At 52.3% G+C, this 27,272-nt stretch overlaps 1 protein-coding gene and 1 long non-coding RNA gene across 6 annotated transcripts in view; one reads left to right on the top strand and one right to left on the bottom strand.

The window, feature by feature from the left end:
• The first annotated feature begins 386 nt into the window (after positions 1-386).
• NLGN3 (neuroligin 3) lies at positions 387-25,848 on the top strand. Of its 5 annotated transcripts, none has more exons than XM_012475047.2 (8): positions 387-510; positions 3,028-3,686; positions 4,326-4,385; positions 9,089-9,148; positions 10,816-10,965; positions 19,311-19,496; positions 22,184-22,973; positions 23,916-25,848. In XM_012475047.2, exons 2-8 carry the CDS (start codon positions 3,230-3,232, stop codon positions 24,757-24,759), a joined length of 2,547 nt encoding a protein of 848 aa, XP_012330470.1. In that variant the 5' UTR covers positions 387-510; positions 3,028-3,229; the 3' UTR covers positions 24,760-25,848. The 5 variants fall into 5 exon arrangements, with proteins under 5 accessions (XP_012330470.1, XP_012330474.1, XP_012330475.1 ...); XM_012475048.2 differs by lacking the exon at positions 387-510 and adding an exon at positions 1,851-2,039; XM_012475050.2 differs by lacking the exon at positions 387-510 and adding an exon at positions 2,862-2,889.
• LOC105732808 (uncharacterized) overlaps positions 17,262-27,272 on the bottom strand; it is a 36,446-nt gene continuing 26,435 nt past the window's right edge. The window contains exons 3-4 of the long non-coding RNA XR_010339681.1: positions 19,980-20,111; positions 17,262-19,145 (exon numbers count right to left, since the gene is read on the bottom strand). This is a non-coding gene — a long non-coding RNA (uncharacterized LOC105732808). The remainder of the gene's footprint in view (positions 19,146-19,979; positions 20,112-27,272) is intronic.

Here is a 27,272-nt window from a genome sequence, read left to right as displayed (position 1 = left end):
GATGAGAGCAGAGTGGCTCCATTGGTTGCTGTCTGGGTAGTGCTGGTGCTGAAAGATGAGGGATGCTGATTGAGGTGGGGGTGTGTTTTTGTGTAGTATGACTGAGGGTTCCTGCAGGCAGTGCCTCAGTTTCTCCCTTTGGGTCGAGGTCTCAAGCTTTGCAGGGAGTTTGGGCAAGCTGCCCTGGAAGATCACCTGTCTGATAGCTTGCAATCTGAGGTGTGTGTGTGCGCGCGTGAGAGAGAGAGAGAGGGAGCAGAAAGTGTCTGAGCATGGGGGGAATTGGGCCATGCCCCAGGACTTGAGCCATCTCTGGCACAAAAGGAGTTAATGGCAGGGACCGCGCCCCCCCGTGTCCGGGCACGCGCAGCGCGCCCCCTCGGTGCGCGGGCACAGCAGCCAGGCTGCCGGAGAGCTGATCTCGGGGATTCGGGTGCGGAGCCCTTGGCCTGGAGGCGATATGGGTGGTCCGTGGCCCGGTTCAGTCGCTTGCAGCAGCCCGGGGAACAGGTGAGGCCGCCTGCCCCGGTCTCTCATCCTCTAGCTGCCCATACCTTGCCCCCATCCTAACCCCTCCCAATCCCAGGCTCCTCCACTCCCCAGCCAGTGGCCCCCATCCCTCTCAACCCCATGTTCTCGGTCGGCACCCCTGACCCCCCAATCCTCCCCCGCTTCTGTTCTGTCCTCTACCTCCTCCCTAAATCCTGCATCCCTATCATCCTCCCGCCCATGGTCCCTCTATTTCCACAGCCCATCCCGCATGCTCATCAAAATACCCCTATCCAGGGCCCCCAGCCCCATCCCGGGATTGAACATTGCCAGTCCCCCCTCCCCTGCAGTGCAGCCCCATCCCCCTTCCATCATAGCATCTCATAGCCTGGCTCCCTCCCCCACCCTCTGCAGCCCCCCCACCCAATGGAGGCCTTTATCCTATCCTCCCCCATTCCAGTGCAACTCCATCCCCCAATCCATTCCAAACCCTCTTAGCCCCCAATACTGCAGTTCTCAATATTGGTCCATTCCTGCACAATGCCCGGCGCCCAACACCGCTGCAGCCCCAAAAGTACCCCCAGATGCCATTCTCATCCCTGGCATTGCTGCCTCCCCTTGTCTTCTCCCAAATTGCAAGTTGGACCAGGATGGAGATCTTGGCCTTGGGGATTCACAGTGGGTCCTAGGGTACAGAGGGCGTTTGGGGGTCGGTCCGATTGTCTAGGTGTTCACGGAGGAGGGGCTGCAGGGAATTGACTCAAAGGAGAATTTGGCATTTGGCGCCGAAGGGTTACTTGAGGCATCCCGAAAGGGTTAATGGAATTTGTGGGGTGGGGGCGGCACCGAGGGGGTTAATGGGGGGGTTGCTGGCGGAGAAGCCGTGTGAATGAGCGGTCTGTGCCCCGGAGTTGCCATGGAGACGGTGAATGGGGGGATTGTGTGAACTCAGCTGCGGACTATCCCCCCCCCATACACACACCCACCCACTCCCTCCTGCCCCACCTCCCTACTCCTACCCCTTCCTTCCCCTTCCCCTCCTCCCCCGACCCGGGTGCATTCTGGGCAGTGTCTGGGATCTTCCCCCCCATACTTTGCTCCCCATTTCCTCATTTCCTCTGAGCCCCCACCCCTTTAGCCACTTTATCCGCCCTCCCTCCTCTTCCTTTTTCTCCTCTCTCTCTCTCTCTTTCACACACACACACACACACACACACACACACACATACACACACACACATTCTCATTCCCCTCTCGTGGTGGCCGATTGCCGGGCGTTCCCGATCTCCCTCCCCCACCCCTTCAGCCAGTTCTTAAAGGAGCAGGCCTGCAATCTCGGAAGGCGGGAGAAATGGAGGAAAACTAAATGTGCATGTGGTGTGCGTGTGTGTGCGGGAGCATGCAGGAGTATCTGTGTGCCTGTGTCTATGTGTTGACTGTGTAACTGTGTCAGAAGGCCTGTGTGTGTCTGAGTGTGTTGCTATTTCTGTTTCTGTCTCCACCTATGTGTCACCATTATGCTGCATGTGTCTGGATATTTACCTATGCGGGTACGTGTGATTATATTTCAGTAAGTCTCTGTGTGTGTCTCTGAATGTATCACTCTGTGAGGCTCTGGCTGTGTGAGGCACTCTGTCTCAGAATGTGGGACTATATGAGGGAATCTCTGTGGGTTTGGAATGTATGTCTCTGTGAGTGAATATCACCCTGTCTATGATCCTGGCTTGGTCTCTCTCATTCCCTCTTTGAATCTTTGTGAGTTTATTTCTATGAGTCTCTGAGTATGTATCCCCCACCCTCCGTTGTTATTTTATAATACACTGGACGAGCATCCACAATGCCTAGGGTGCTAGGCAGAACTCTTTCTGCCTCACTTCTGGAATTCAGTGTGAATTAAGAGAGACCCAGCTGAAAGGACCAAGGCTTAAGGGTTTGGGAGCAATGAGTGCTGAGGAGAAATGTATAGAAGGGTCGCCGGAGGGCCTGGGGACTCTGGTGAATGGCTGTCCTGCCCTCTGCCCTGCCTGAGGGTGAGGGAATCTCTCTGTGGGACTCTGCCAGTTTGCTGCTTTCGGTTCTTGTGCCTTAGTGTCCTGGAGTGAGGTTAACAATCCCACCCTGTCTGGAAGTGGAGGTCCCTGTGTGGGCTTACCAGGTCCCAGGGGCTACACAGCTCTGTTCAAGCAGCGTGCCGGGGACCTGGGCTGCATCTCTGTTTCTCCCCACCCCCTGGCTGTCACATGCTACTCTGGCTCCAGCTGACCCTGATGAAGCCCTTTGGCTGTGGGGTTGAAGTTGGGCATCGGGAACTTGCAGTGGCGACAACTGTCACTGTCAGTCCCGTTGTTTTCCAGCTGTGGCCAGGCACATAGAATGGTTCTGACTGGCAGTGGATCATCTGTGAGTCCCTGGGCCCCTGGGCATGTGAAACCTCTCCTACCTGTAAGAGAATAACCCAAGCCGAGCGGGTCCCCCAAAGACCAACTCTGCGGCCCTCCCAGACCGTCTTGGATGACGCATACTTCCCTCTTTCCACAGGCCTGTCTGGCCCTGAGGGAGTGTCCCCTTTCTGAAGCTGTGGTGCTTGGACGACCTGCTCTCTACGTTGCTGGGCACCTATAGGTGTCCCTCGAGAGCTCAGTTTTGAGGTTCAAGTCAGTGTGGCCATGAAGGGGCTGCCAATTGGGCTGATGCTGTGACCCTGGAGTCTGCCTTTCCTGCCAGTCCCCCTGCCCGGAACATGTGGCTGCGGCTTGGCCCGCCCTCGCTGTCCCTGAGCCCCAAGCCCACGGTTGGCCGGAGCCTGTGCTTCACCCTGTGGTTCCTCAGTTTGGCACTGAGGGCCAGTACCCAGGCCCCCGCACCCACAGTCAACACTCACTTTGGGAAGCTAAGGGGTGCCCGGGTACCACTGCCCAGTGAGATCCTGGGGCCTGTGGACCAATACCTGGGGGTGCCCTACGCAGCTCCCCCGATCGGCGAGAAACGTTTCCTGCCCCCTGAACCACCCCCGTCCTGGTCGGGCATCCGGAACGCCACACACTTTCCCCCAGTGTGCCCCCAGAACATCCACACAGCTGTGCCCGAAGTCATGCTGCCAGTCTGGTTCACTGCCAACTTGGATATCGTCGCTACTTACATCCAGGAGCCCAACGAAGACTGTCTCTACCTGAACGTCTATGTGCCAACGGAGGATGGTGAGTGCTGCGGCCAGGCACTGTGCCCTCCCTGCCTCCCGCCTGCCCTGTTGTGTTTGTGGCTTGCACGTGGTTGTGTGCCCTGCAGCATGCGTCTGTCTGTCTGTGAAAATGCTTCTAACCATCACTCTGCTTGGCCTCCAGCCCCCCTCCCTGTTCTTCCCTCTCCCAGCATTGTCCGAGCTCCCATGTGTGAGTGACACTGTTGCCAGGAGGGGCCTGGCCCGGCCTGAGAGCTCTGATGGGTCTAGGTCCAGTGCTGGATGGGGATCCCCTGGGGGAGTATGGGTCACGGCTGGCAGCTGCCCGCGGGAGGATGCTGGCTCCACCAGGCCCCCCTGTTGCCATTCCACCTGCTTCGAAAGGTGGTAGGTGTGTGTGGCCAAAGGAGCCGGGTGTGTGGGGGGCGGGGGGCAAGCCTGGTGGGCGATGCTTAGGTGCCTCCTCTTTCACTAGCTGATGCCTCCTCCCGCGGGGGTCACACTAAGGTAAGTGACAGAAACAAGGAGATGGTGGGACAGGCTCTCTGCCATGTGCCGCCTGCAGAGCAGCTCAGCTCTTGGGGCCTGGGGGGGTGGGGGGTGCATGCCCCTGGGCAGAGGCCTCCTGTTATTTTTTAGTTTTTTATTCATTTTACAGTAAAGCGGATTTCCAAGGAATGCGCCCGAAAGCCCAACAAGAAAATTTGTAGGAAAGGAGGTAGGTAGCGAGCCGGCGGGGAGGGAGAGAGAGAGAGAGGGAGGGCTGCCTGCCCACCTGCCCTTGCCCCCAGGACCCAGCGTTCCTCCAAGTAGCCCAGGCTCAGGGGGCGGTGAGCAGGCATAAGCGCCACCTCATCCGAGGGCCCTGGCTGCTTTGCAAGGAGGATTTGGTGGCCTAAGGCAGGCTCAGAGCAGAAGCAGCAACCCTATTTCTTCCAATCTTCCCAGCCCCAAATTCCACCCTAAAGTGTGTGCCAAAGGCAGAGCCAGTGGCTCTGTCAGTGGCACCTCAGGAGAAACTCTAGGAAGCCAAGATGGAGCCAGAGGCTCCACTCTTTTCCTAGTGGGTGGAGCCAGAAGACCACCCCTTCTGTGTTCTTTCTCCTGGATTGAAAGTCTAGACTCAATTCTCCCACCCTGAAGCTTAGATCAAACACGTGTACACAGGTTTAGTAACTCCTGCCACACACACCTCTGCCTCCCACCCACCACCTCTGGCCAGAGTGTAGCTGATAGACCCAGGCTGCTGTGGGGGCAGAACTTGTGGGTCTCTGGGAACGATGCACTCTAAAGGAGGCACAAGATCCTGAATTTTAAATTTATCCTCATGCTGAGAGGAGTTTCTCCCCCCTGTATAAGAATTCTTCCTGTTGGAATACCACTTTATGTTTTCTGTAAAGTGCCTTGGCATTTACCTTATAGAATCCTCCCTACATCTCTGGAAGCGTCTAAGGCAGGAATCAGTATCCCAATTTTACAGATGAGGAAACAGGCCCAGGGGAGTGACTTGCTGCTGCTCAAGGCCCCCGTCGCTGGTCTGTGGCAGAGCTGGGACCAAAACCTGGGTCTCTTGACCCTCAGGGCGTGTTCTTTCCACTGTAGCACACGGAAGCAGCTCTCATCTGCTCATTCCCATCTCCCCAACTCAAAACAATGGTGAGATGTGGCTGGGCTGGGACGAGTTGGAACAGTCACAGCCTAAGGAACAGGTGGAAAATCACAGCTTGGTCCCTACAACCCTCTGGCAAGCTGGGAGTTTGTTTTCCTTTGATGTCCTAGGGCAGGGTTTCTCAGAATGGGGTTGTCAGGATTCCTGGGATGGGGTGCTCCTTACTGAATAAGAATTTCTGGGGGAGAGCCCGGGAACCTACATGTTGAACATGAGCCATGAGTGCTTCTAATGCACACCAGAGCGTGGAGTGAGACCTGCTGCTCTAGGGATAGTATTTCACCACCCAGGACCTCACACACTGTAGGCAATTGATGTTTCTCACGTGAATTCAGAAGCATCATGGTGCTGCAGAAAGAGTACAGGTCTGGGAAGCACAAGGCCTGAGTCCCAGCTCTGCTGCCAACTCACAGTGAGATTTTAGGCAAGTCTTTTCCTTCAAGAACCTCTGTTTCCACATCTGAGGGTGGTAGGGGACAGTTCTGGCCTTAGCACCCCATTAGCCTATAAATGAATTCAGGAAGAAGGTCTCTTAAACCTGTAGGAGAGGAGAAAACATTCACATTGACTGTTTCTTAGGAAGAATGATCTCCCAGTAAGAGCCTTGGGCTCTCCAGTCCAGCCCTGAGAGTTTGGCCAGAGAGCAGACTGGAAGCCCCCGCTCAAACACGCACATTTACAATCGTGATTGTTGACTGTGAGCAAGGCCTTGTGCTAGGAGTTGTTGGCATGTGGCGGGGTATGAGGTAGAGGAAAGATTTAGAAATGACTGAAGGCCTAATCACCGCTCTGAAGAAGCTCCTAGCCTTGTATTAAAACTCAGCTGGTTTGGCCAGGCGCGGTGGCTCACGTCTATAATCCCAGCACTCTGGGAGGCCGAGGCAGGTGGATCACTTGAGTTCAGGAATTCGAGACCAGCCTGGCCAATATGGTCAAACCCTGTCCCTACTAAAAATACAAAAAAATAAAAATCAGCCAAGCTTGGTGGTATGCACCTGTAGTCCCAGCTACTCGGGAGGCTGGGGCAGGAGAACCGCTTGAACCCGGAGGCAGATGTTGCAGGGAGCCGAGATCACACCACTGCACTCCAGCCTGGGCAACAGAGGGAGACTCTGTCTTAAAAAAAGAAAATCCTGGCCGGGCGCGGTGGAACCGCTTGAACCCGGAGGCAGGTGTTGCAGGGAGCCGAGATCACACCATTGCACTCCAGCCTGGGCAACAAGAGCGAAACTTCATCTAAAAAAAAAAACTCAGCTGGTTTCCCTAAGTCCCAGGGGCCCGTCAGGAAGTGGGTTCCAGACAGTGGGAGGGAGGGCATTTGGTCATTTCGCTGCTCAAATTAGTTCCCTACCCAGGACCTGGTGGCCATTTGGAAGAGCGACAAATCCTGCCTCTTGAGGGAGACCCATCCCCGAGGGTCATTAGGATTGTGGTGTGCAAAGGTCTGAGAGCCGGCCTGTCTGGGATCCCAAAGCAGTGCAGGGTCTGGGGATGGTGGTCAGCAGTCAGGCTGGCCTGGGTGAGAGGCATGACATCTAGGAGTTGCTCAGCAAGTGCCAGGCTGAAGGAGCAGAGGCATCTGTGCAAAGGAGGCTGGGACAATGCAGCAACCCAGGGACACTCTCAGAGCGGTTCACAAGGGATCTGTCTTCTAAGTCAGGGATGATGGAAAATGAAAGGTTTCCTGGGGAAGACCTGCCCCATCTCCCCCAGTTGGAAGGAATTTGTGTCTGAGGATGAGCCATTCCTTTCTGTTTGGTAGGCTGTCCACGGTGTGAGGGGTGATACCCATGTTCCCTTGGGTTTCTGACGACAGCACTGGCAGGTGTTGAGCTAGTGTGTTAAGACGGTAGGTGCCACTGGAAGTTCAGGGAGCCAGAGGCAATTTCTCCCTAGGGCTGGGCTCTGGTCCTAGTTGAAAAGTCATTTTGTAGGATGAGAGCAGTTTCTGTTTTGATGAATGGCTATAAGAAAATCCAGTTATCAGCCGGGTGCGGTGGCTCACACCTGTAATCCCAGCACTTTGGGAGGCCGAGGCAGGTGAATCACAAGGTCAAGAGATCGAGACCATCCTGGCCAACATGGTGAAACCCCCGTCTCTACTAAAAATATAAAAATCAGCTGGGTGTGGTGGTGCACACCTGTAGTCCCAGCTACTCAGGAGGCTGAGGCAGGAGAATCGCTTGAATCCGGGAGGTGGAGGTTGCAGTGAGCCGAGATCGGGCCACTACACTCCAGCCTGGTGACAGAGTGAGACTTTGTCTCAAAAAAAAAAAAAAGAAAGAAAATCTAGTCATCAGAGTCCAGACTGGCTGGGAAAAAGGGCTCTTTGCTCCCTTCAGGCTGAGGATATCTGATGTCATAGATGCAAGAGGGCAAGCCCTGGGGTGGCAGCACAGTCCCCTCTGTTTCCACACACTGACCAGCATCCAGGCAGCCGGGCCTCTCCCTCCACAGCCATCGCCAGGATGCACTTCTAGCCTCCTTAGAACAGGAAGAAGAATTTATGCCAGCTTAGCCCCAGATCCTAAATGTCTCCCTTCTCACCTCTAGTCTCTTCTTTTTTCTCTCCCCTCCTTTCCCCTTCTCTCCCCTCCCCTCCATGCTCCACCGCTTTTCTCATCTATTTCCTCCCTCCCCTCCCCTTTCCCCGCCCCCAGAAAGGTGGCATGGTGCAGTGGAAAGACCATGGGCTTTGGAGTCAAGCAGACCTGGGTTTGAATCGCACCTCTAGCACTTCCTAGCTGTGTGATCTTGAGCAAGTCACTTTACCTCTCTGAACCTCAGTTTCCCCATCAGTGAAACAGGAATAAGGATAGGACGTATCTCACTGGGGTGTAAGGATCAAACAATATGGCAGAAGTAGAGTGTCTGGCACATGGTAAATATTCAGTACATGATTGGAGCTGTGACCATTATTCCTATCTCTTTGTTTCTCTTCTATTCTCTCTCTCTCTCTCTGTCTGTCTCTCTCTGTCTCGCTCTCTCTCTGTCTCGCTCTCTCTCTCTGTCTCTCACCATCCCTTTCTCCTCTTCCCCTTTCTTCTCTCCCTCTCTGGCTCTCTACATCTCAGAGCAATGCTTGCTGCTCTCAACACTGGTTCCTGTGTGCAGGAACCCCATTTGCCATTAACCAGAGCAGGGGCTCCAACAAGGAAGGCCAGAGGGAAAGCTTCATCTCCCATTTTCTCCTGTGGGAATCAGGGTCAGCTGAGGCCCAGCTTGAACCTGCCCACTGGGCCCCAGGAGCTCAGGCCTGGGGTCCCTGTACACATGTCTGCCCTAAGTACCTCGTATCCACAACCTCCACACTTGCTGGCAGTGTCACCCCTCACCCTCAGTACCTGACCCTGCTCTCCAGCTCGACCTGCCTGTGTACACCCGAGCAGCCCCTTCCACCCAGGATGAATCCTTCCCCCGAGCGGGTCTCTGGCTCTGTGCCCTGGTCCACCTGCTGCTACCTCCTTCCTCACTGGAAAGGTAGTTGGTTGAGATGGGCTGTTGGGGACAAGGAAGTGGGGCAGCGCAGTGCAGAGAGGCCAGCACAGCAGGGGCCTGCAACACCATCATCCTGATGAAGGTCTGGGCCTCAGCCCACCCATTCCCTCAGTTCTTGCCATCCCTCCTGCCTGTCCTGGGCCCAGGCCCAGAGCTGGCTTGCTGGGCCACACTGCAGTCATGCTGTTTTTGAATTCTCTCTCTGTTTTGTTCTCTGTTCTGTGCTGTTGTGTCTCCCCGTGTCTGGTCCCCAGGATCCGGCGCTAAGAAACAGGGCGAGGACTTAGCGGATAATGACGGGGATGAAGATGAAGGTATTTGGGGGCTGCAGGGCGTGGCGGCTGGTGCATGGCACAGAGCCCCTCCCCTTCTCGATGGGGAGAAGCCCCGTCTGTCTGTCTGTCCGTCCGTTGGTGTGTTTCTGTTCCTGTACAAGGCCGTTGGGCTGTTCATCTGTCTTTGGCCCCGTTGGCCACTGGGAGTTCCGGGGTGATGGACATGGCTGGCAGGAGCAGGCGACCACAAGCAGAGCCATGGGGAGGACATCCTCCTTGCCTGGGTCCCCCGCCCCTTCCCAGTCTTCTGTGGTTCAGAGGCACCTGCCCCTTCTGAGCAGCAAGGAGAGTGGAGAGAAAGCAGGACCCCTGAGGGCGGGGAGAGGACAAAGGCAATGGGACGGCAAGGAGATACCTGTGTTTTGGTGAAGAGACCCCTGTGTCTCAAGGGGAGCCTGGCTTCTGGGAGGGGGCCCCACAGGATGGTGAACTGAGGAGTAAGGCAGTGACAACCAAAGGGGCTGGAAAAGCAGCACCAGGACCTCCCCAGCCTTCTCCTGGAAAGAGAGAGGGTCTCGGGGCCCGGGGCTGCAGTAGGTTCAAGACAGGGCCAGAAAGACTGGGCTCAAATGCCAGGCTGAGGCCAGGACACCACAGCCATCAGTAGATGGCATAAGATCCTTGGGCGATGATCGGACCAGCCTTCCTCTTTGAAGAAACAAGTTCTGTTTGCTCAGCAGCAGAGAGCATTCCCTTCCTCCTCCATGCCCTGGCCCTGCCCTTCTGCCCTGGAGGGGTCAGGCAGCTCAGGGGGGCCCAGTGGTGATGGGTAGGGCTGCGCTGGTGTGGCGGGGAATATTGATCCAGTTCACAGACTGACAGGCTACAGGCAGAGGTGATCAGGCCTGGAGCCTTCTCTTGACCGCCCCAGCCCTGATGCCATGCTGCCTGGGCTTGGGAGCAGCCACTTGGTGAATGGCCTCTGGGGAGGCTCCATCTTCATCTTGGCACTGACTGGGAGCAGGTTCCATCATTCTTAGTTCTGCCCCATCCCCAGTGCTTCTGGTTAAGTCTGCCTGGGGAGAATGGGGAAATGGGCACATGGCTGAGAAACCACGTCAACAAGGTTCCCTCCACCCTATCTCTGCCATTCACTCCCTTTTCCCCACATCCTTCCTTGTTCTCTCCCTGTGCCACCCTTTATTCCCACACCTCTTGTCTCTGTCTGCACTGGGGGGCCAGCTGCTGCCAATGGCCGTTTTTCCATGTAACTGGTCTAGTCTTGGGGGTTTCAGGGCTCCCCAGCCCCTGCTCTCTAAAGCCATGTCAGGTCCCAGGACTCCTGGGTGCCCAGGGCAGCGACTCACCTGATGTGGCTAAAGAACCAGCCCTTCCTCTTTCTGCTGTCCCCGGCCCCCAGGGCCCAGCCATGGCCCATCGAGGCCTGGCTGTGTCACATGCCTGGCTGCCTTCAGCTGGGAGGCGCTTGAAACCGGAGTCTTTAAAAACATCACTGAAGTCCCACTGTCTCGAGCTGATGCTTGAGCTCCAGGATGAGCAGCCCCATGAGTCCTGCCCTCAGGGATGGCAGTGGTGTCCTGGCACCTGGGATAGCTTTGCTGCCTGCACCCCGTCCCCCCGGGCTGTCGGGGGTGGGGGAGATAGGGCATCCCACCCAGCCTGTGTCTCACCCCTTCTCCTTGCAGACATCCGGGACAGTGGTGCTAAACCCGTCATGGTCTACATCCACGGAGGCTCTTACATGGAAGGGACAGGCAACATGATTGATGGCAGCGTCCTCGCCAGTTATGGCAATGTCATCGTCATCACCCTCAACTATCGGGTTGGAGTGCTAGGTATGGTTCCCTGCCTGGTGCCTGGAAGGAAGACTGGCTTCTCAAGGGAGGAGGAAAGAATGCTGGGGAATTGAAAAACAGACAGCCTTTCTTCTCTAGCTGGTGCTAATAACCACAGTCAAAATGGTGTTATCTTTTGGCCCCTACTCAAATGCTGGGGGCTTCCCCCATCCCCAGGCCCTTTCTTGGAAGGTCTAGATGCCACTGGAAATTCAGTTCAAACTTCACACCTTCTCTCAGATCCCAAGCCAGTTCTTTGCTCCCAGATTTTCATTTGGCTGAGTTTTGTAGGATGCTCCAATTTTTCGCTATCCTGTCTTCACCTCTACCCGCTCACCCCACATCCCTAAACACCCCACACATGCACAGATATTCTTCCAGTCCACTCCATGGCCACACACCTATTTATTTATCTTTTCGTGTCTACACCCCGCCCATGCACCTGCAGGCAGACGGTGATTTCTCACTCACCCCCACAAAGCACGCACACCTGGCCCCACATTCACATCTCCAGGCCTCTCACACATAAACACATTCTCCCAGCACTCCAGATAACTCCATGCACATAGTCTCTCCTGAACACATACCCACATACCCGCATACCCACACAGTCTATGTACTCCACATCTGCACCCTGCAGATGGCTCTCACCCTCTGCATATACACACACACATGCTCATATACTTCTCCCCACGTCTCTGTAGCCGCATCTACACCCATACACATGACAAGTATACACCCACACTCACACTTTCCTCTACCTCCATATTTACAGCCCACACAAAATCCTACACCCTGCACATCCACGTCCACACCCAAACTCCACACGTATACACCTTAAATGGACATAAATATTCCTTCCACCCACCTCCCACACATACCCGCACATGCCCATATCCCCTGCACATCCCACTTCCGCATCCACTTCACATACCTACTACACACACACACACACACACACACACACCTGTCCCTCACTATCTCCTCAGAAGCACAAACCAGCATTAACCTTCCCTACACACATATGCTCTTACCTGTTTGTCCACACTGCCCCACCCCACATATACACAAATACCACACACACACCACATCCACACACAGCCCACGCACTGCCCTTATGTCATTCCCCTACACATACACCCCCCCACACACACGTATGCATGCATAGACATGCGCACACTCTTCCATACACAGCCTGCATATGTACACCCAGCACATACCCGTGTACTTCCCCCTCACCACCCCACAAATACCTACACATATGTGTACATGGGGCTGCACCCGTATCCGTACATGCACACACACCTCTACCCACACCCAACCGCATCCTGCCGGTCCCTGCACACTTCCGTACCCCATATATGAGCATGTACACACTCCTTGGACTTTATGCGTGTCCTCCTGCACACTCCCGCCCATCACACACATATGCCTGTGCATACGCACTCATTGGCCAAATGCCTCCTCGTATGCACCCATACACCTCCCCCCCACATTCTCTGCTGTGCACAAGCTTGTGTCAGTAATTTAGGCCGCCCCTGAACTCTGTACCTTCCTTGGTGACCGCCCATGCCTATCTATGGCCAAGGTCTTGAGGTAAATGAGTGCCTCAGACAGGGTGACTAAGCACACAGGGCCCCGCTCATGCTCCCCCAAGGCCTGCAGCCCTGTAACAGTATGAAGAAACCAACTTCTTCCTGGAGGAAGAATTTCAGTGGGAGTGTAGGCCGTTCATCAGGTCTGTAGGCGTGGGCGCTAAACCAGCAGTTAGGCATGGCTTATTCCAAGGCTAGTTAGGGGACATGACCTTCTTTTATTTTATTTCATTTTTATATAATTTTTGAGACAGGGTGTCACTCTTGCCCAGGCCAGTCTTGAACTCCTGGACTTAAGTGATCCTCCCACCTCAAGGGCCTTATTTTAATTTGCTTTTTTTTTTGAGACGGAGTCTCACTCTGTTGCCCAGGCTGGAGTGCAGTAGCGGGATCTCAGCTCACTGCAACCTCTGCCTCCCAAGTTCAAGTGATTCTCCTGCCTCAGCCTCCCAAGTAGCTGGGATTACAGGTGCCCGCCACCACACCCAGCTAATTTTTGTCTTTTTAGTAGAGACGGGGTTTGACCATGTTGGTCAGGCTGGTCTTGAAAATTCCTGACCTCAAGTGATCCACCCACCTCAGCCTCCCAAAGTGCTGGGATTACAGGCGTGAGCCACTGTGCCCGGCCTTAATTTTCTCTTGACTATATTGCTTTGTCAGTTCCAATCTCAGAGGCCCCAGGGCTGCATTTCACTTCTGGTTGCAGTTCTGTGCTCAGAATGGCCGTCTCCTCTTAGCTTACAATTAATACTGTGTGAGATAAGAAGATACCTTTTTGGGGTTCAAACTGCAGAAATGATATTCCTTCAAAACAGCCAAGTCTGTGTCCCCTTCAGTGGCACTGGAACACTGGATATGGAGCATGTAGGCCATTCACCCTGGTCTCCCCATGGTCTGGAAGGCTTGAGATGTCATGATTCTGCCCCTGCCCCTCTGTCTTTCTGCATCACCTCAGATACCATGATGAGGCTCTTGTAAGCTGTTCTGTTCTGTTGAATCTCATGGCACCATGAAGGTGGCTGGAAACCCACACACTAGGGCTGCACACTTTCTTTTTTTAATTAATTATTATTTTTTGAGACAGAGTCTCACTCTGTCACCCAGGCTGGAGTGCAGTGGCACGATCATGGCTCACTGCAGCCTCGACGTCCCAGGTTCAAATAATCCTCCCACCTCAGCCTTCTGAGCAGCTAGGATTGCAGCCGTGCACCACCACACCCAGCTAATTTTTGTATTTTTAGTAGAGACAAGCTTTCACTATGTTGGCCAGGCTGGTCTGGAACTCCTGACCTCAAGTGATCCACCCTCGCCTCAGCCTCCCAAAGTGCTGCGATTACAAGCGTGAGCCACCATGCCTGGCTGGGCTGCAGTTTCTAAAGAGGAATGAATGCGCAAATGTAATCACACACAGATAGATATACAGACACATGTACACGGTAGTTGAAAGCCAAAAGTAATTTTGCTACTTTCTTTTCTTAGAGTGACAGAAAACACTCGACTCAGCTGCTTAAAAAAATATGAACAACAATGCTCCATTTTATATGGTTTATTGGAAAGTACAAAGAATACTAAAAATGTGCTTCAAGAGCAGCTAGGAATAAAGAAAGAGACTACGGAAAAGAGGGTGAGAGAGAGGAGAAAGCAAGGAAGAGAAGAAAAGGAGAGGACAAGAGAGATTCAGGAAAAGGAAGCAGAGAGGAGACAGAAGGAGAGACTTAGGATTTGGGGAGAGACTTGGCATTTCACATAGGATGTGAAGTCTCCACAGTGTCAGTTGGGAGCTGTGGGCCACACAGAAGGCTGTCCCTGGTGAGCACTCCGTATGATATCCTGATTTGCTTATTACTTCACAATCTTTCAACTGTTCTAATCCTTAAGCTTCTACACCAGAAGTTCTTAACCTTTTGGGGGGTCTTGAACCCTTTTGAGATTCTGATGAAAGCTGTGGACTCTCCCCCAGAATGATGCACACATGGGCGCTCACACACAGACTTAAAAAAACAATTTTACAGGCCCAGGCACGGTGGCTCACTCCTGTAATCCCAGCACTGGGAAAATGAGGCAGGCGGATCACCTGAGGTCAGGAGTTCAAGACCAGCCTGGCCAACATGGTGAAACCTCATCTCTACTAAAAATACAAAAATGAGCCTGTAGTCCCAGCTACTTGAGAGGCTGAGGCAGGACAATCACTTGAACCTGGGAGGTGGAAGTTGCAGTGAGCCAAGATTGCGCCACTGCACTCTAGCCTGAGCAACAAAGTCAGACTCCATCTCAAAAAAAAAAAGAAAAAAAAAGAAAGAAAAAACAATTTTACAGATCCCCTTGAAGCTCATCCATGAAAGTCAGGTTAAGAACTCCCACTTCGGCCAGGTGTGGTGGCTCACACCTGTATTCCCAGCACTTTGGGAGGCCGAGGCAGGCGGATCACCTGAGGTCAGGGATTCAAGACCAGCCTGGCCAACATGGTGAAACCCCATCTCTACTAAAAATACAAAAATTAGCCAGGCGTGGCGGTGGGCACCTGTAATCCTAGCTACTTGAGAGGCTGAGGCAGGAGAATCACTCGAACCTAGGAGGTGGAGGTTGCAGTGAGCCAAGATCGTGCCATTGCACTCCAGCCTGGGAGACAAGAACGAGACTTTGTCTCAAAAAAAAAATAAAAATAAAAATAAAAAACTCCCACTTGACAACTCCCTCTCATTTGGATAACCAGAACAGCACATCAAGGGGCCAGGAACATTCTTCCTTGGCCTTAAGCAGTTGATGATCAAATATTACTGAAAACTCAGAAGGAGTTCTACACTGAGATTTGGTCAGAAGTTCCTCACCATTTCCTGCGTACACTTCAGCTCCTATTCTGGAACACAAATATAATCAATAAGCTCCTATTGGATCCTGGGCACATATAAGGTGTTTTTGTCTCTTGGCACCAGATGTAGAACATGGGTTTGTCCCTGATGCTTGGGGATTTTGCTGTGTAGTGGAGCCTTTGTTGTTTCCCAAAGCATCCCAGAACAGGTGGCTGGTTTTGGACCCGTCATAGGCATTTACTCACTCTCCTTCCGATCAGCTTTCTGAACACTGAACCCATCAGGCTCTAAGGTGATTTTCTCTTTCTTTTTTTTTTTTTCTTTTTCTTTTTCTTTTTTTTTTTTTTGAGACAAAGTCTCACTCTGTTGCCCAGGCTGGAGTGCAATGGTGCAATCTCGGCTCACTGTAACCTCTGCCTCCCGGGTTCAAGTAATTCTCCTGCCCCGGGCTCCCAAGTAGCTGGAGTTACAGGTGCCCACCAACACTTCCAGCTAATTTTTGTATTTTTAGTAGAGACGGGGTTTCACCATGTTGGCCAGACTGGTTTCAAACTCCTGACCTCAGGTGATCCGCCCGCTTCAGCCTCCCAAAGTGCTGGATTACAGGCGTGAGCCACCGTGCCCAGCCTCTAAGGTGCTTTTCTAGATGTCTTGGGTGATTCATGTATGTTGTGAATGTTACAGGCTAATCCATGGATCCTCTCCAAGGCAGAGGGGTAGCTATTATTTGAGAAGGCCCCACTGGGCTTAGGCCAATGAAAGAAAGAGTCTCCAGCAAGATACAGGATGTGGATATCACTGAGGCTGAGGAAGCAGGAACTTGCCAAATTTTACTCCAGGTTCCAGAACTGAATCCTACATGCTTGCTCAGGTACCCTCCAGGCAAACTGAAAACACAGTAAACATCAAGCCTTGAGTGACACAGGTATCTGGCTTTGTTACAGTCTGCCAGATTCCCCCATCTTCTGTTGACGAGCAATTTACTACGTACTGCAGTATAAACTTGGGCCCAAGGAGACTGGCTCCGATTTACTCTGTTATGGCGTTTGGTATTTCAGCCTTCATTCTCACATGGTTTCTGTGGATGGCTGAGTTACTGGGGAAATAGCAGTCAGTGACCTCTCCCAGAATGCCAGATTTTGTGTGTTTGTGGTTGGGCAGGTTTGCTGTCGTCTGCCTGAGCCTGTTGAAGATAGTATTTCAAGCAGGACTCTTCTTGGAATAGGGATCATTGACATGGCATCATCCATATGCTTCAGAGCCCCTTATCCAGTGGCTCACAGGATCTGAAGGAGCAGGGAGTGATGGTCAAATCCTCCATCCAATGTCCTCAAGTCAGGAGTTCGAGACCAGCCTGGCCAACATGGCAAAGCCCCGTCTCTACTAAAAATACAAAAATTAGCCAGACGTGCTGACGGGCGCCTGTAATCCCAGCTACTCAGGAGGCTGAGGCAGGAGAATAACTTGAACCTGGGAGGCGAGATCTCAGTGAAGCTAGATCTCAATGAGCCGAGATCATGCCATTGCACTCCAGCCTGAGTGACAAGAGTGAAACTCTGACTCAAAAAAAAAAAAAAAAAAAAAAAATCCTCCATCCAGCCCTTTCAGGCCTTTGTTTCTAATCCAGGAAATTGGTACATGTTGAAAAAATCCGCTCTACTATATCCAGATGCAGGCTTTGCCTGCTGATTAGGGCAGACAAAGTTTGATACATTTTAGTGCATGATGCCTTGTCAAAGGCTGAAGCCAAGTCCACTGTTGCCTAAATCAAAGAAAGGGAAAAGAGAATACAGGGGAAGGAGAGAGGAGGGAGGGAGGACTAAAAGAAGGACAGAGTGATTTCTGCCGGAGGGTCCCAAGGCTTGGGCAGTTGGATTGGAGCTTGGTCAACAGAGTTGGAGTTTGGGGATTTTTTGTTTTTTTAGAGATGGAGTCTCGTTCTGTCCCCCAGGCTGGAGTGCAGTGGGGTAATCACAGCTCACTGCAGCCTTGACTCCTAGGCTCAAATGGTCCTCCAGCCTCAGCCATCTGAGTAGCTGGGACTACAGGCATGCACTAGCACAACTGGCTAATTTATTTTGTTTTAAAAATAAAAGGAGACAGGGCCTTGCTACATTGCCCAGGTTGGTCTCAAACTTCTGACCTCATGTGATCCTCCCGCCTCAGCCTCCCAAAGTGCTGGGATTACAGGCGTGAGCCACCATGCCCGGCCAAGTTTTTAAGACTCAAAGGAGCAGCTTCAATTTCTGAATGGGCCACACAAAGGAGAATCTGGTTTCCTTGTCTGGAGGAGCAAGGGTTCCTTTGTTCATCCTCATTCAGGCTTTGTCTAATTCATTCTCATTTCCTCCTCTGGAACCTGGGGCTAAAAAGGACTTGTGACTAGGGCCTGGGAGGAATAACTAAGTACTTTACATACTTAATTGTACCAGAGGTAAATTAATAACACACTTGAAAAGGATGAGATGAGCTCTTTGCAGAAGCTAGGTACAGAAGGACTTGAGAAAGGCAATGGTGCAGTCTCGTGACTGCTTGAGTCTGTTTGAATTCAGCCTCTGCCTGTAGACTGCAAGGACCGCCAGAGAGCTCTCTGGGAGCTCTGGGAGCCTCCTTCAACATGGCTGCTCACAAAGTTGATTCCAGGTGCTGTGAATGAGCTTTTAACTGGGGAGTCAAAAATACTGATCCAAGTGTGGGTTTCCAATACGTAGGAGCTCCACAATTATCCACCTGCAAAGATCTCTTCCAAAAGCCTAGGGCCGGAGAAGACAGAGTCTTCCAAGGAACCCAAGGATTCAGGGAAGAGAGATGAAATAAGGCCGCCGGATCAGTCTAAAATGGAAGCAGAGTAGGGGGGAATATAGGACATCTCTGTGGGATAGCCAGCAGGTGGGCAGGAAGGTAGTCTCCATGGCAACAAGTCTCCACAGCAGCAAATCCCAGCAGGTGGGTGGGAAGGTAGTCTCCATGGTGACATGTCTCCTCAGCAGCAAATCCCAGTGGGGGGGGGCGGGAAGACCTGTTTCTGTGGTAACGTACTGCACTGACTTCCCCATTTCTCCATCAGATGAAAAAGATGGTCTGACCCGGTGGTTTCTCAACTTTAGCAGGTATCAGCATCACCTGGAGAGCTTGTTAAAAACACAGATTGCTGGGCTCCACCCCCAGAGTTTCTGATCCATTTGGCCTCCAAGGAAGGGAAATGAGGAACTGCCCTGAAAATGAGGGGAAGGGCACCATCGAGGCCCTGGAAAGAAGTGGAGAGGGACTGATTTATACAGGAAGGGCAAGGAGAGCTTAGGGATTGTTGCCTCTTGGGGTCATCCACACTTCTTTTGGAGAGAGAAGACAGGGGAAAGAGCAGTAACTATAGCGCTGCAATGAGGCGAGCATGCCATAGATGCTTACGTTCCTTTTATCCTTGTTACAACCCTGTGAGGCATTTTGATCCCCATTTGACAGAAGAGGAAACTGTGGCCCAGAGATTTTAAATAAAGTGTCCAAAGCTACGTGGCTAAGATGTGATAGAGCCAGGATTCAAATCGAGGACTGTCTGACTCTAAGATCGCTCCTCTTTCCATTCTATCTTGCCAGACGTTAGGGTAAGGTCCCAGTAGTACACATCAGGGCAGAGAATGCTGAGTTCTGGACATTTGTAGTTTCTGCAGTTTGTCTCCCACCTAGAGGCATCCACTTCAAATGGTCTGCAGACCCCTCCTTCCAAACTGGATAACAGGTGGGAGGCAAGGAGCCGACCCCTCCTCTGTTGACGATGCTGGACATTGCAGAAAGGAGCAGTGGTTTAAGTTAGTTAGGTGGGAAGAACTACGCTGTGTGCTCATTCTCTATCCCCACCTCCCCTGATGACCCTACCTGCCATCATCACCCAAATCCTCCATCCCTCTGCCTTCACTGCCCTCATGCCCTTTGTCAAATCCAGGTTTCCTGAGTACTGGAGATCAGGCTGCCAAGGGCAACTATGGGCTCCTTGACCAGATCCAGGCCCTCCGCTGGGTGAGCGAGAATATTGCCTTCTTTGGGGGAGACCCCCGCCGGATCACCGTCTTTGGCTCAGGCATTGGAGCATCCTGCGTCAGCCTCCTCACGTTGTCACATCACTCTGAGGGTGAGTAACTCATGGGGCAAAACATGAACTAGCCAAGTGCCGGCTGCCCAGTGTGCCCCATCCATGCCCCAGGGCATCTAAGGGAATCAGCCAGTTCTCTTCTACCAGCTTGGTATTCCTTTGGCAAGAAGTGGAAGAGAAATATTTCTCTGAGAGAAGAAGTACTTCTCCCGAAGTGGGAGAGGGAAGGAAAAGAATTCCATTTATGTCCCAAGAAAGCAGGATTCTCCTTCTGATGTGGGAGTCTTATTTGGGGGACTGGGAATAGAACAATTGTCGCCTCAGAGGACAATAGTTTGCCATGCGTTGTGGGGGATCTTTCAGTATGGGAAGGACATGTTACTTCGCAGTAGAGATATAGGGTGGAAATTGGTTTCTAGGTGTAAGAAACACTCATTCTCTGCCTTTCTCTCTGAAGAACAAGTCTGTACAAAAGGGGAAATGTCCTTGAGGGGAAGTGGTTCTGAAATGAGAGTCACTCACCCACGAGCTGGGCTCCTTCCACGGGACGATGGTCTATTATCGCACCCAGATCTCCTCCTGGACTGTGCACGCCGCCGGGGAGATTCTCACTCTTGGCCTCTCTCCTTGTGGTGGGTCCCTTTGCCAGTGACCCTTCCAAGAGAGCAGAATAGGTCCTTTTTGCTCGGCAGGAAATGTTTTCTCCACCTCTGGACTACGGGGAGCATTCTATCTCAGAGAGGCAAAGCTGAGCTTCTCATGAAGAAAAGATCTTCCTGAAATAGGTGCCCTTTTCTGAAGTAAGGAAATCTGTGAGCAAGGATGCTTTTTTCTTTTTTCATTGAACACTAACCCTCTAAGTTAGTGACATTCTCACAGGAAGACTTTCTGTCTCTCTGAAGAAGTTCTGTCTCTCTGAGAGAGAACTACCTTCTCTGACCTAGAAATTCTGTCTTTGCCCCTCCAGGGACTACCCTGGTGAGGGAAGACTTAGGTAGGATCTGCATCTCTAAAGAGGAGAATGTGTTCCTAGGTGACCATGGTGGGAACAAGAATTTCCCCTTTTTTCCCCAAAGGAGGGTGAAATGACATGCTGTAAGTGTGCCTCGGTCCAAAAAGACGTTCTGTGCCTCCTCTGACTGGGGACTCCTCCCCCAGGAGAAGAAAGCCTTTCCCGGACTGGTGCTATGCTTTGTCTCATAGGGGGCCTGTGTCTCTGGAGGTTTGACTTCTTTTTTTTTTTTTTTTAAGACAAGGTCTCACTCTGTCACCCAGGCCGTAGTGTAATCATAGCTCACTGCAACCTCCGCCTCCCAGGCTCAAGTGATACTCCTGCCTCAGCCTCCAGAGTAGCTGGGGACTACAGGTGCATGCCACCATGCCAAGCTAATTTTGGGGAGAAATTTTTTTTTGTAGAGATGGGGTTTCGCCATGTTGCCCATGCTGGCCTTGAACTCCTAAGCTCAAGCGCTCCACCTACCTCCACCTCCCAAAGTGCTGGGATTACAGGTGTGAGCCACTGTGCCTGGCCGAGGTTTGACTTCTTTAAAGATCTGTTCTCTGTTTTTCTGTAATTGATACATGGAGAATAATCTTTGGAAAAATGAGACTGTCGTTTAAGTAGTAATCTATCATTTCTTTCCCTCTCTTTCCACTCATGCAAACTGCCACTCATGCAAACTCCTTTTCTCTTAAAGGAATGAAGTTGTGTGCCTGAGGGACAAATTCTCCCTTGGGAATGTTGGGGCCAGGGAGAGAATTATACCCTTTTTTTTTCTAGAGAAGGAAAAATTATCTTCTTTTTGAGTTTGGGAGACTGGCTCCCTCTCAGCTAGGGGAAAATCTGAATTTGAAGTATCAGTAGCTTCAGATAAAAAGAAAGTCTTGGCTAGGCACAGTGGCTCATGTCTGTAAATCCCTGCACTTTGGGAGGCCGAGGCAGGAGGATCACCTGAGGTCAGGAGTTCGAGACCAGCCTGACCAACATGGTGAAACCCCATCTCTACTAAAAATACAAAATTAGCTGGGCATGATGGTGCATGCCTGTAATCCCAGTTACCGGGGAGGCTGAGGCAGGAGAATCGCTTGAACCTGGGAGGCGGAGGTTGTGGTAAGCCGAGATCGCACCACTGCACTCCAGACTGGGCAACAAGAGCAAAACTCTGTCTCAAAAAAAAAAAAAAAAGAAGGAAAGTCTTCTTAGAGACCACAGATGGGGAGCACAGGTTTCCTGGAGACTTTCAGACCCCAAGGCCTTTGCCCTTGGGCTCCTTCCCCAAACCCTCAGAATGTGGGGCTCTTGCCTGCCTGCATTTCTCATCTCTCATGAAAAAGACTCCTTTGTGGTGCAAGCGCCAGCTCCCTGGTGGTGCGCTGGCACAGAGCTGGGCCCAGCTGGGCAGGAAGCAAGAAGGGAAGACAAGGAGAGATAAAGAGAGGCGGCATAAGGAGGCTGATGTCTGGGACTTAAGGGGTTAATTCTTTCTGACATTGCCTTAACCCCTAAGTTACCAGCCATGGTACCAGGACAGGGAAGGGATGGAGGAAGCAGTCAGGCAAGGGGCTCAGCAACTCCTCCTTTGGCCCCACATCACCCCTGCCAAAAGAGTTGTTCCCCCTTTCTAGCTCATTGAAACCATGAGGCAGCCTCAGTGGCAGAGGAATGAGGGGATTTATGGCTGTGGATGACGTGATGGATCTGACCTGGTGCTGCCTGTCTTCTGTAGGACTTTTCCAGAGAGCCATCATCCAAAGTGGTTCTGCTCTGTCCAGCTGGGCTGTGAACTACCAACCAGTGAAGTACACCAGCCTGCTGGCAGACAAAGTGGGCTGTAATGTGCTAGACACCGTGGATATGGTGGACTGTCTTCGGCAAAAGAGTGCCAAGGAGCTGGTAGAGCAGGACATCCAGCCAGCCCGCTACCACGTGGCCTTTGGCCCTGTGATTGATGGTGATGTCATTCCTGATGACCCTGAGATCCTCATGGAGCAGGGCGAGTTCCTCAACTATGACATCATGCTAGGTGTCAACCAGGGCGAGGGTCTCAAGTTTGTGGAAGGGGTGGTGGACCCTGAGGATGGTGTCTCTGGCACTGACTTTGACTATTCTGTCTCCAATTTTGTGGACAATCTGTATGGCTATCCTGAGGGTAAGGATACCCTGCGAGAGACCATCAAGTTCATGTATACAGACTGGGCAGACCGTGACAACCCTGAGACCCGCCGTAAAACACTGGTGGCACTCTTCACTGACCACCAGTGGGTGGAGCCCTCAGTGGTGACAGCCGATCTGCACGCCCGCTATGGCTCACCTACCTACTTCTACGCCTTCTATCATCACTGCCAGAGCCTCATGAAGCCTGCTTGGTCAGATGCAGCTCATGGGGATGAAGTACCCTATGTTTTTGGGGTTCCTATGGTAGGCCCCACTGACCTTTTCCCCTGCAACTTCTCCAAGAATGATGTTATGCTCAGTGCTGTCGTCATGACCTATTGGACCAACTTTGCCAAGACTGGGTAAGGAGAAAATAGGGGTTTTTTCTTCTTTGGGACCCCAGCATGCCTTCCCCTCTGCTCCTCTAGCTAAACCTCTTCCATCATCTCCCTTCTTAAGATATTCCCAAAATTTTGCTTGGTACCCCTTCACTTATCTTCCTACCTCCCCTTCCTGAGTCTCTCATGCCACTTTTCCTTCCTTCACAAATGTTGTTGAGGCTCAGAACTCAGTTAGCATCGGGACTGGGAAGGAATGAGAGTTACTGGAAGAATTATGGGATTTAGCTAGGCCCATTGGCTCACAACTGATCTGCTCAAGGCAGATCACTTGAGCTCAGGAGTTCAAGACGAGCCAGCACAACATAGAAAGACTCTCTAAAAGAAAAAGCATTAGCTGGGCATGGTGGTGGGTGCCTGTAGTCCCAGCTACTTGGGAGGCTGAGTTGGGAGGATCACTTGAGCCCTGGAGATTGGGGCTACAGTGAGCTGTGATCACGCCACTGCACTCAAGCCTGGGTGACAGAGCGAGACCTTATCTCAAAACAAAAAACTATGGGATTCAAGGTTAGCTGGTCAGAGGCCATGCAAAGTAGGAATGCAGTACATTCAGAAAGAGCCTTCAGGTTCAGCAACTTCTGCTTGCTCAATAAAAAAGAAAGGGCCTTTGAGGGCTCCTGGCAAAACTGGGCAGCTGAAAAGATTGATTATGCTCAGTAGCATGTGCAAAGAAAAAGCGTCTATAGCCTTAATCTTAAAGGATGAGCACCAGGAAGGAGGAGATAAGAGTTCAAACCCTGGGGAAGAAGCAGGTGTGCACAGAGCAGGGGGACCCTGGAAAAGATGGAAATGGTGGGAACTTCTGAACTGGGAAAGAGGTTTAGGGGTGGCTGTGAGAGGAAAAATGCTGGGCCTTTTCCTCATCCAGACAGAGTGGTGATCCCAGATTTCCATGTGGTATTTCAGGGATCCCAACAAGCCGGTCCCCCAGGACACCAAGTTCATTCACACCAAGGCCAACCGCTTTGAGGAAGTGGCCTGGTCAAAATACAATCCCCGAGACCAGCTCTACCTTCACATCGGGCTGAAACCAAGGGTCCGAGATCATTACCGGGCCACTAAGGTGGCCTTTTGGAAACATCTGGTGCCCCACCTATACAACCTGCATGACATGTTCCACTATACGTCCACCACCACCAAAGTGCCGCCTCCGGATACCACCCACAGCTCCCACATCACCCGCAGGCCCAATGGCAAGACCTGGAGCACCAAGCGGCCGGCCATCTCACCTGCCTACAGCAACGAGAACGCCCAGGGGTCCTGGAATGGGGACCAGGATGCAGGGCCACTCCTGGTGGAGAACCCTCGTGACTACTCCACTGAATTAAGTGTCACCATCGCCGTGGGGGCCTCCCTCCTGTTCCTTAACGTTCTGGCCTTCGCTGCCCTCTACTACCGTAAGGACAAACGACGCCAGGAGCCCCTGCGGCAGCCTAGCCCTCAGCGGGGAGCCGGGGCCCCTGAATTGGGAGCTGCTCCAGAGGAGGAGCTGGCAGCATTACAGCTGGGCCCCACCCACCACGAGTGTGAGGCCGGCCCCCCCCACGACACACTGCGCCTCACTGCATTGCCCGACTACACCCTGACCCTGCGGCGGTCCCCAGATGACATCCCACTCATGACCCCCAACACCATCACTATGATCCCCAACTCCCTGGTAGGGCTGCAGACATTGCACCCCTATAACACCTTTGCCGCAGGGTTCAACAGTACCGGGCTGCCCCACTCACACTCCACTACCCGGGTATAGCTCCAGCTCAGAGCACAGCCTGTCTCCCAGCTCCCGCCCTCCCAGATCCAGGAACACATGCACACACAGAGACACACACACAGACACACACACACATAGATGTATACGCACGCACCCACACCCTACAGCAGACCCACCCGCACAAACATAGACAGATGTGGACATGCACCCGCATGTACAAAAACACAGATACAGAAGTAAACCTGAACAAACCCTTCAAATGGGGACGCAGATGAGTCCTTGGTAAGCTGAGGACCCATGAAACAGCAGCTGAAGCCAGCTCCCCGAGCCTGACCACAGACACTCCCGGGGGGCCTGAAAGCAACAGCTGGACACCCCCTTGGTGCTCGCCTTCGGCCTCTCTTGGAACTGCACCACCGACCAACTCCAGACTTGGGAGCTTTAAAGAGCAGAATAGCTCTTCCTCCCTGAGACTTGGTCTTTTTTCTGGGTCTTGTTTTGTTGATTTTTCTTTTTTAATTTTGGAACAAATGCTTTTCCAACCCATGAGTGCTAAGAGGCTCTGCAAGGGAGGGCTCCAGGCCCGAAGGTCTCTCTGGCCCTGGGACACCCAGTGCTCACACAATCAGACCAAGGAACAGGACCCCCGGGAAAGAAACAGATTCAAGCAAGACCATGGGGTGGAAGGAGAAAGGGGCTAGTGCTGGATGGGGCTAGAGGGACGTAGGGGAGAGATCTCCAACTCTGTGTCTGTGTGGAGGCCTGCAGAGCCTGCAGGGTGACCTGCTTCCCCAAAGGCCAGCAGCATTGGCCTGGCCAGACCAGGGGACCTTAGATTTGGTGAACAAGGTATGGTGGCCAGGCCACATCATTATTGGGCCCCTGGGTCTGATCTGGATTTTGCCTCTGCCCTTGGGGAAATGCTATCAGAAATTCGCCCAATTTTCTTTACAGTCTCTTTTGTGTCTGTCATTTCTCTTTCAAAAAGGCGGTGTTTTTTGTTGTTGTTGGCTTTTTTTTTAAAGAAAAGTTCTTAAAACACTAACGGAAACCCATGGAGTTTGTCCTTTGTAAAAATTTTAAACAGTGTCTTGATATAAAAATAAAAAATCCAGTTAGCACTCCCAACCTGCCTCCCTTGCACAGGCCTTGCCCCAACAGACCTCTGAGCAGGATGCCCCTGTGGGCTGGGAATCCGGCAATCAGGCAGCCTCCCCCTGCCTCCTGTATCTTTAAGCTGATACGTGTCTGGGTTGCACTGTGTGGAGAGAAGGGGGGCCCTGAAGGAAGGCCTCTCCAATCTTAATCAGGTTGCTGTTCCCATCTCCCTGCCCCCAGCACGCTGGTTTCCTGCAGCTGAAGCCTCCTCTCAGCATCTCAGGCCTCCTAATGAAACGGCAAAAATAATACTTCCTTCCTCCTCTGCCACCGCTACAGCCTCCTCCTCCTCCTCTGCTGCAACCACCATGCCCTCACCTTGGACTGGGGGCTGGGAGGAGGTTTGACCTCTAGCATGCTGAAATTCTTTCTCCTATCTGAATCCAGTGCCGCGTCAGACGTGGACTCCCCGGCCTTGAGTGACTGACAGAGCAGAGGCCCTCTCCTTCCCCAGGGATACTTGTTTGCTGCTCTGTGAATTAGAACTGGAGAAGTCACTGGGGCCCTGGGAGCAATTTCTCCACGGGATTGTGATTAGTGACTCCCTGTCAACCCTGGGGCATGGATTCAGTGGGGCCCCATAGGGTTAGCATCATGAGATTTCATATTATTCTCAGTGACTTGAAAGACTGAACTGGGAGTGGGCTCTACAGGTATGACAGTTGGGTGGGGTTGCTGATGCTTGAGAAAGCAGGAATAGAATTCTTCAAATGACCCCGGCAAAATGAGGGAGATGAACCATCACAAGCAGGACCATGTTGAGAGAGGACGAACACAGGTAGTGTGTACAAAGACCAAAACCCAGAACGAATACACTAATATGGTACACTGGACAAGGGAGACGGGCAGTAATTGACTTGACACAAGCATAGTTAAAAAAAAGAACTGGGGAGATGGTGTCAGGGTGCAACACAAGGGAGTCCATGGTGTAAAACTGGTTTTCTCCCTCCTTTCCTCCCGCCTGTCTTTCTTTTTTCCAAAACTAATGTGAATACTAGCATATAGTAACAAAAACACAGCATGGAGGAGCTGAGAAGTCATCCAAGTGTGAGTTTTAGAACCAAGTCACCCGAGAGTCATCTAGTCCAACCCATTTATTTTATAGTTGGGGAACTGGGCCCAGAAAAGCCTGTCACAGTTAGTGTTAGAAACAGACTAGAATGCCACCCAGCACTACCTGACCCTTGCCATGGTCCCATTCAGTTGTTCCACTCTACCTGCCATTGGTCATACCTTTCAAAGCATGATGGGTCTACCCTTGGTCAACACATTTTTAGCATATGTGGAAAGCTAGAGGGTCTGGAGAAGAGCATAAATAATGCCACAGGACTAGGTAGAGTGTGTGTGTGTGTGTGTGTGTGTGTGTGTGTGTGTTTCAGAAAGGAAAAAGCTGA

Source organism: Aotus nancymaae, unplaced genomic scaffold (assembly GCF_030222135.1).
Source record: "Aotus nancymaae isolate 86718 unplaced genomic scaffold, 86718_ANA_hifiasm-v0.15.2.pri h1tg000081l, whole genome shotgun sequence".
NCBI classification, from domain to species: Eukaryota; Metazoa; Chordata; class Mammalia; order Primates; family Aotidae; genus Aotus; species Aotus nancymaae.
The sequence above is the reverse complement of the archived record's forward strand: the minus strand, read 5'-3'. Positions and strand labels throughout refer to the sequence as shown.

Bases quoted from the DNA above. Each gene is read 5' to 3' on its own strand.
- NLGN3 (XM_012475047.2), top strand. From the start codon at position 3,230: ATGTGGCTGCGGCTTGGCCCGCCCTCGCTGTCCCTGAGCCCCAAGCCC. The intron at 9,149-10,815 runs GTATTTGGGGGC...TTCTCCTTGCAG, and splicing joins TGACGGGGATGAAGATGAAG to ACATCCGGGACAGTGGTGCT. The intron at 22,974-23,915 runs GTAAGGAGAAAA...GTGGTATTTCAG, and splicing joins ACCAACTTTGCCAAGACTGG to GGATCCCAACAAGCCGGTCC.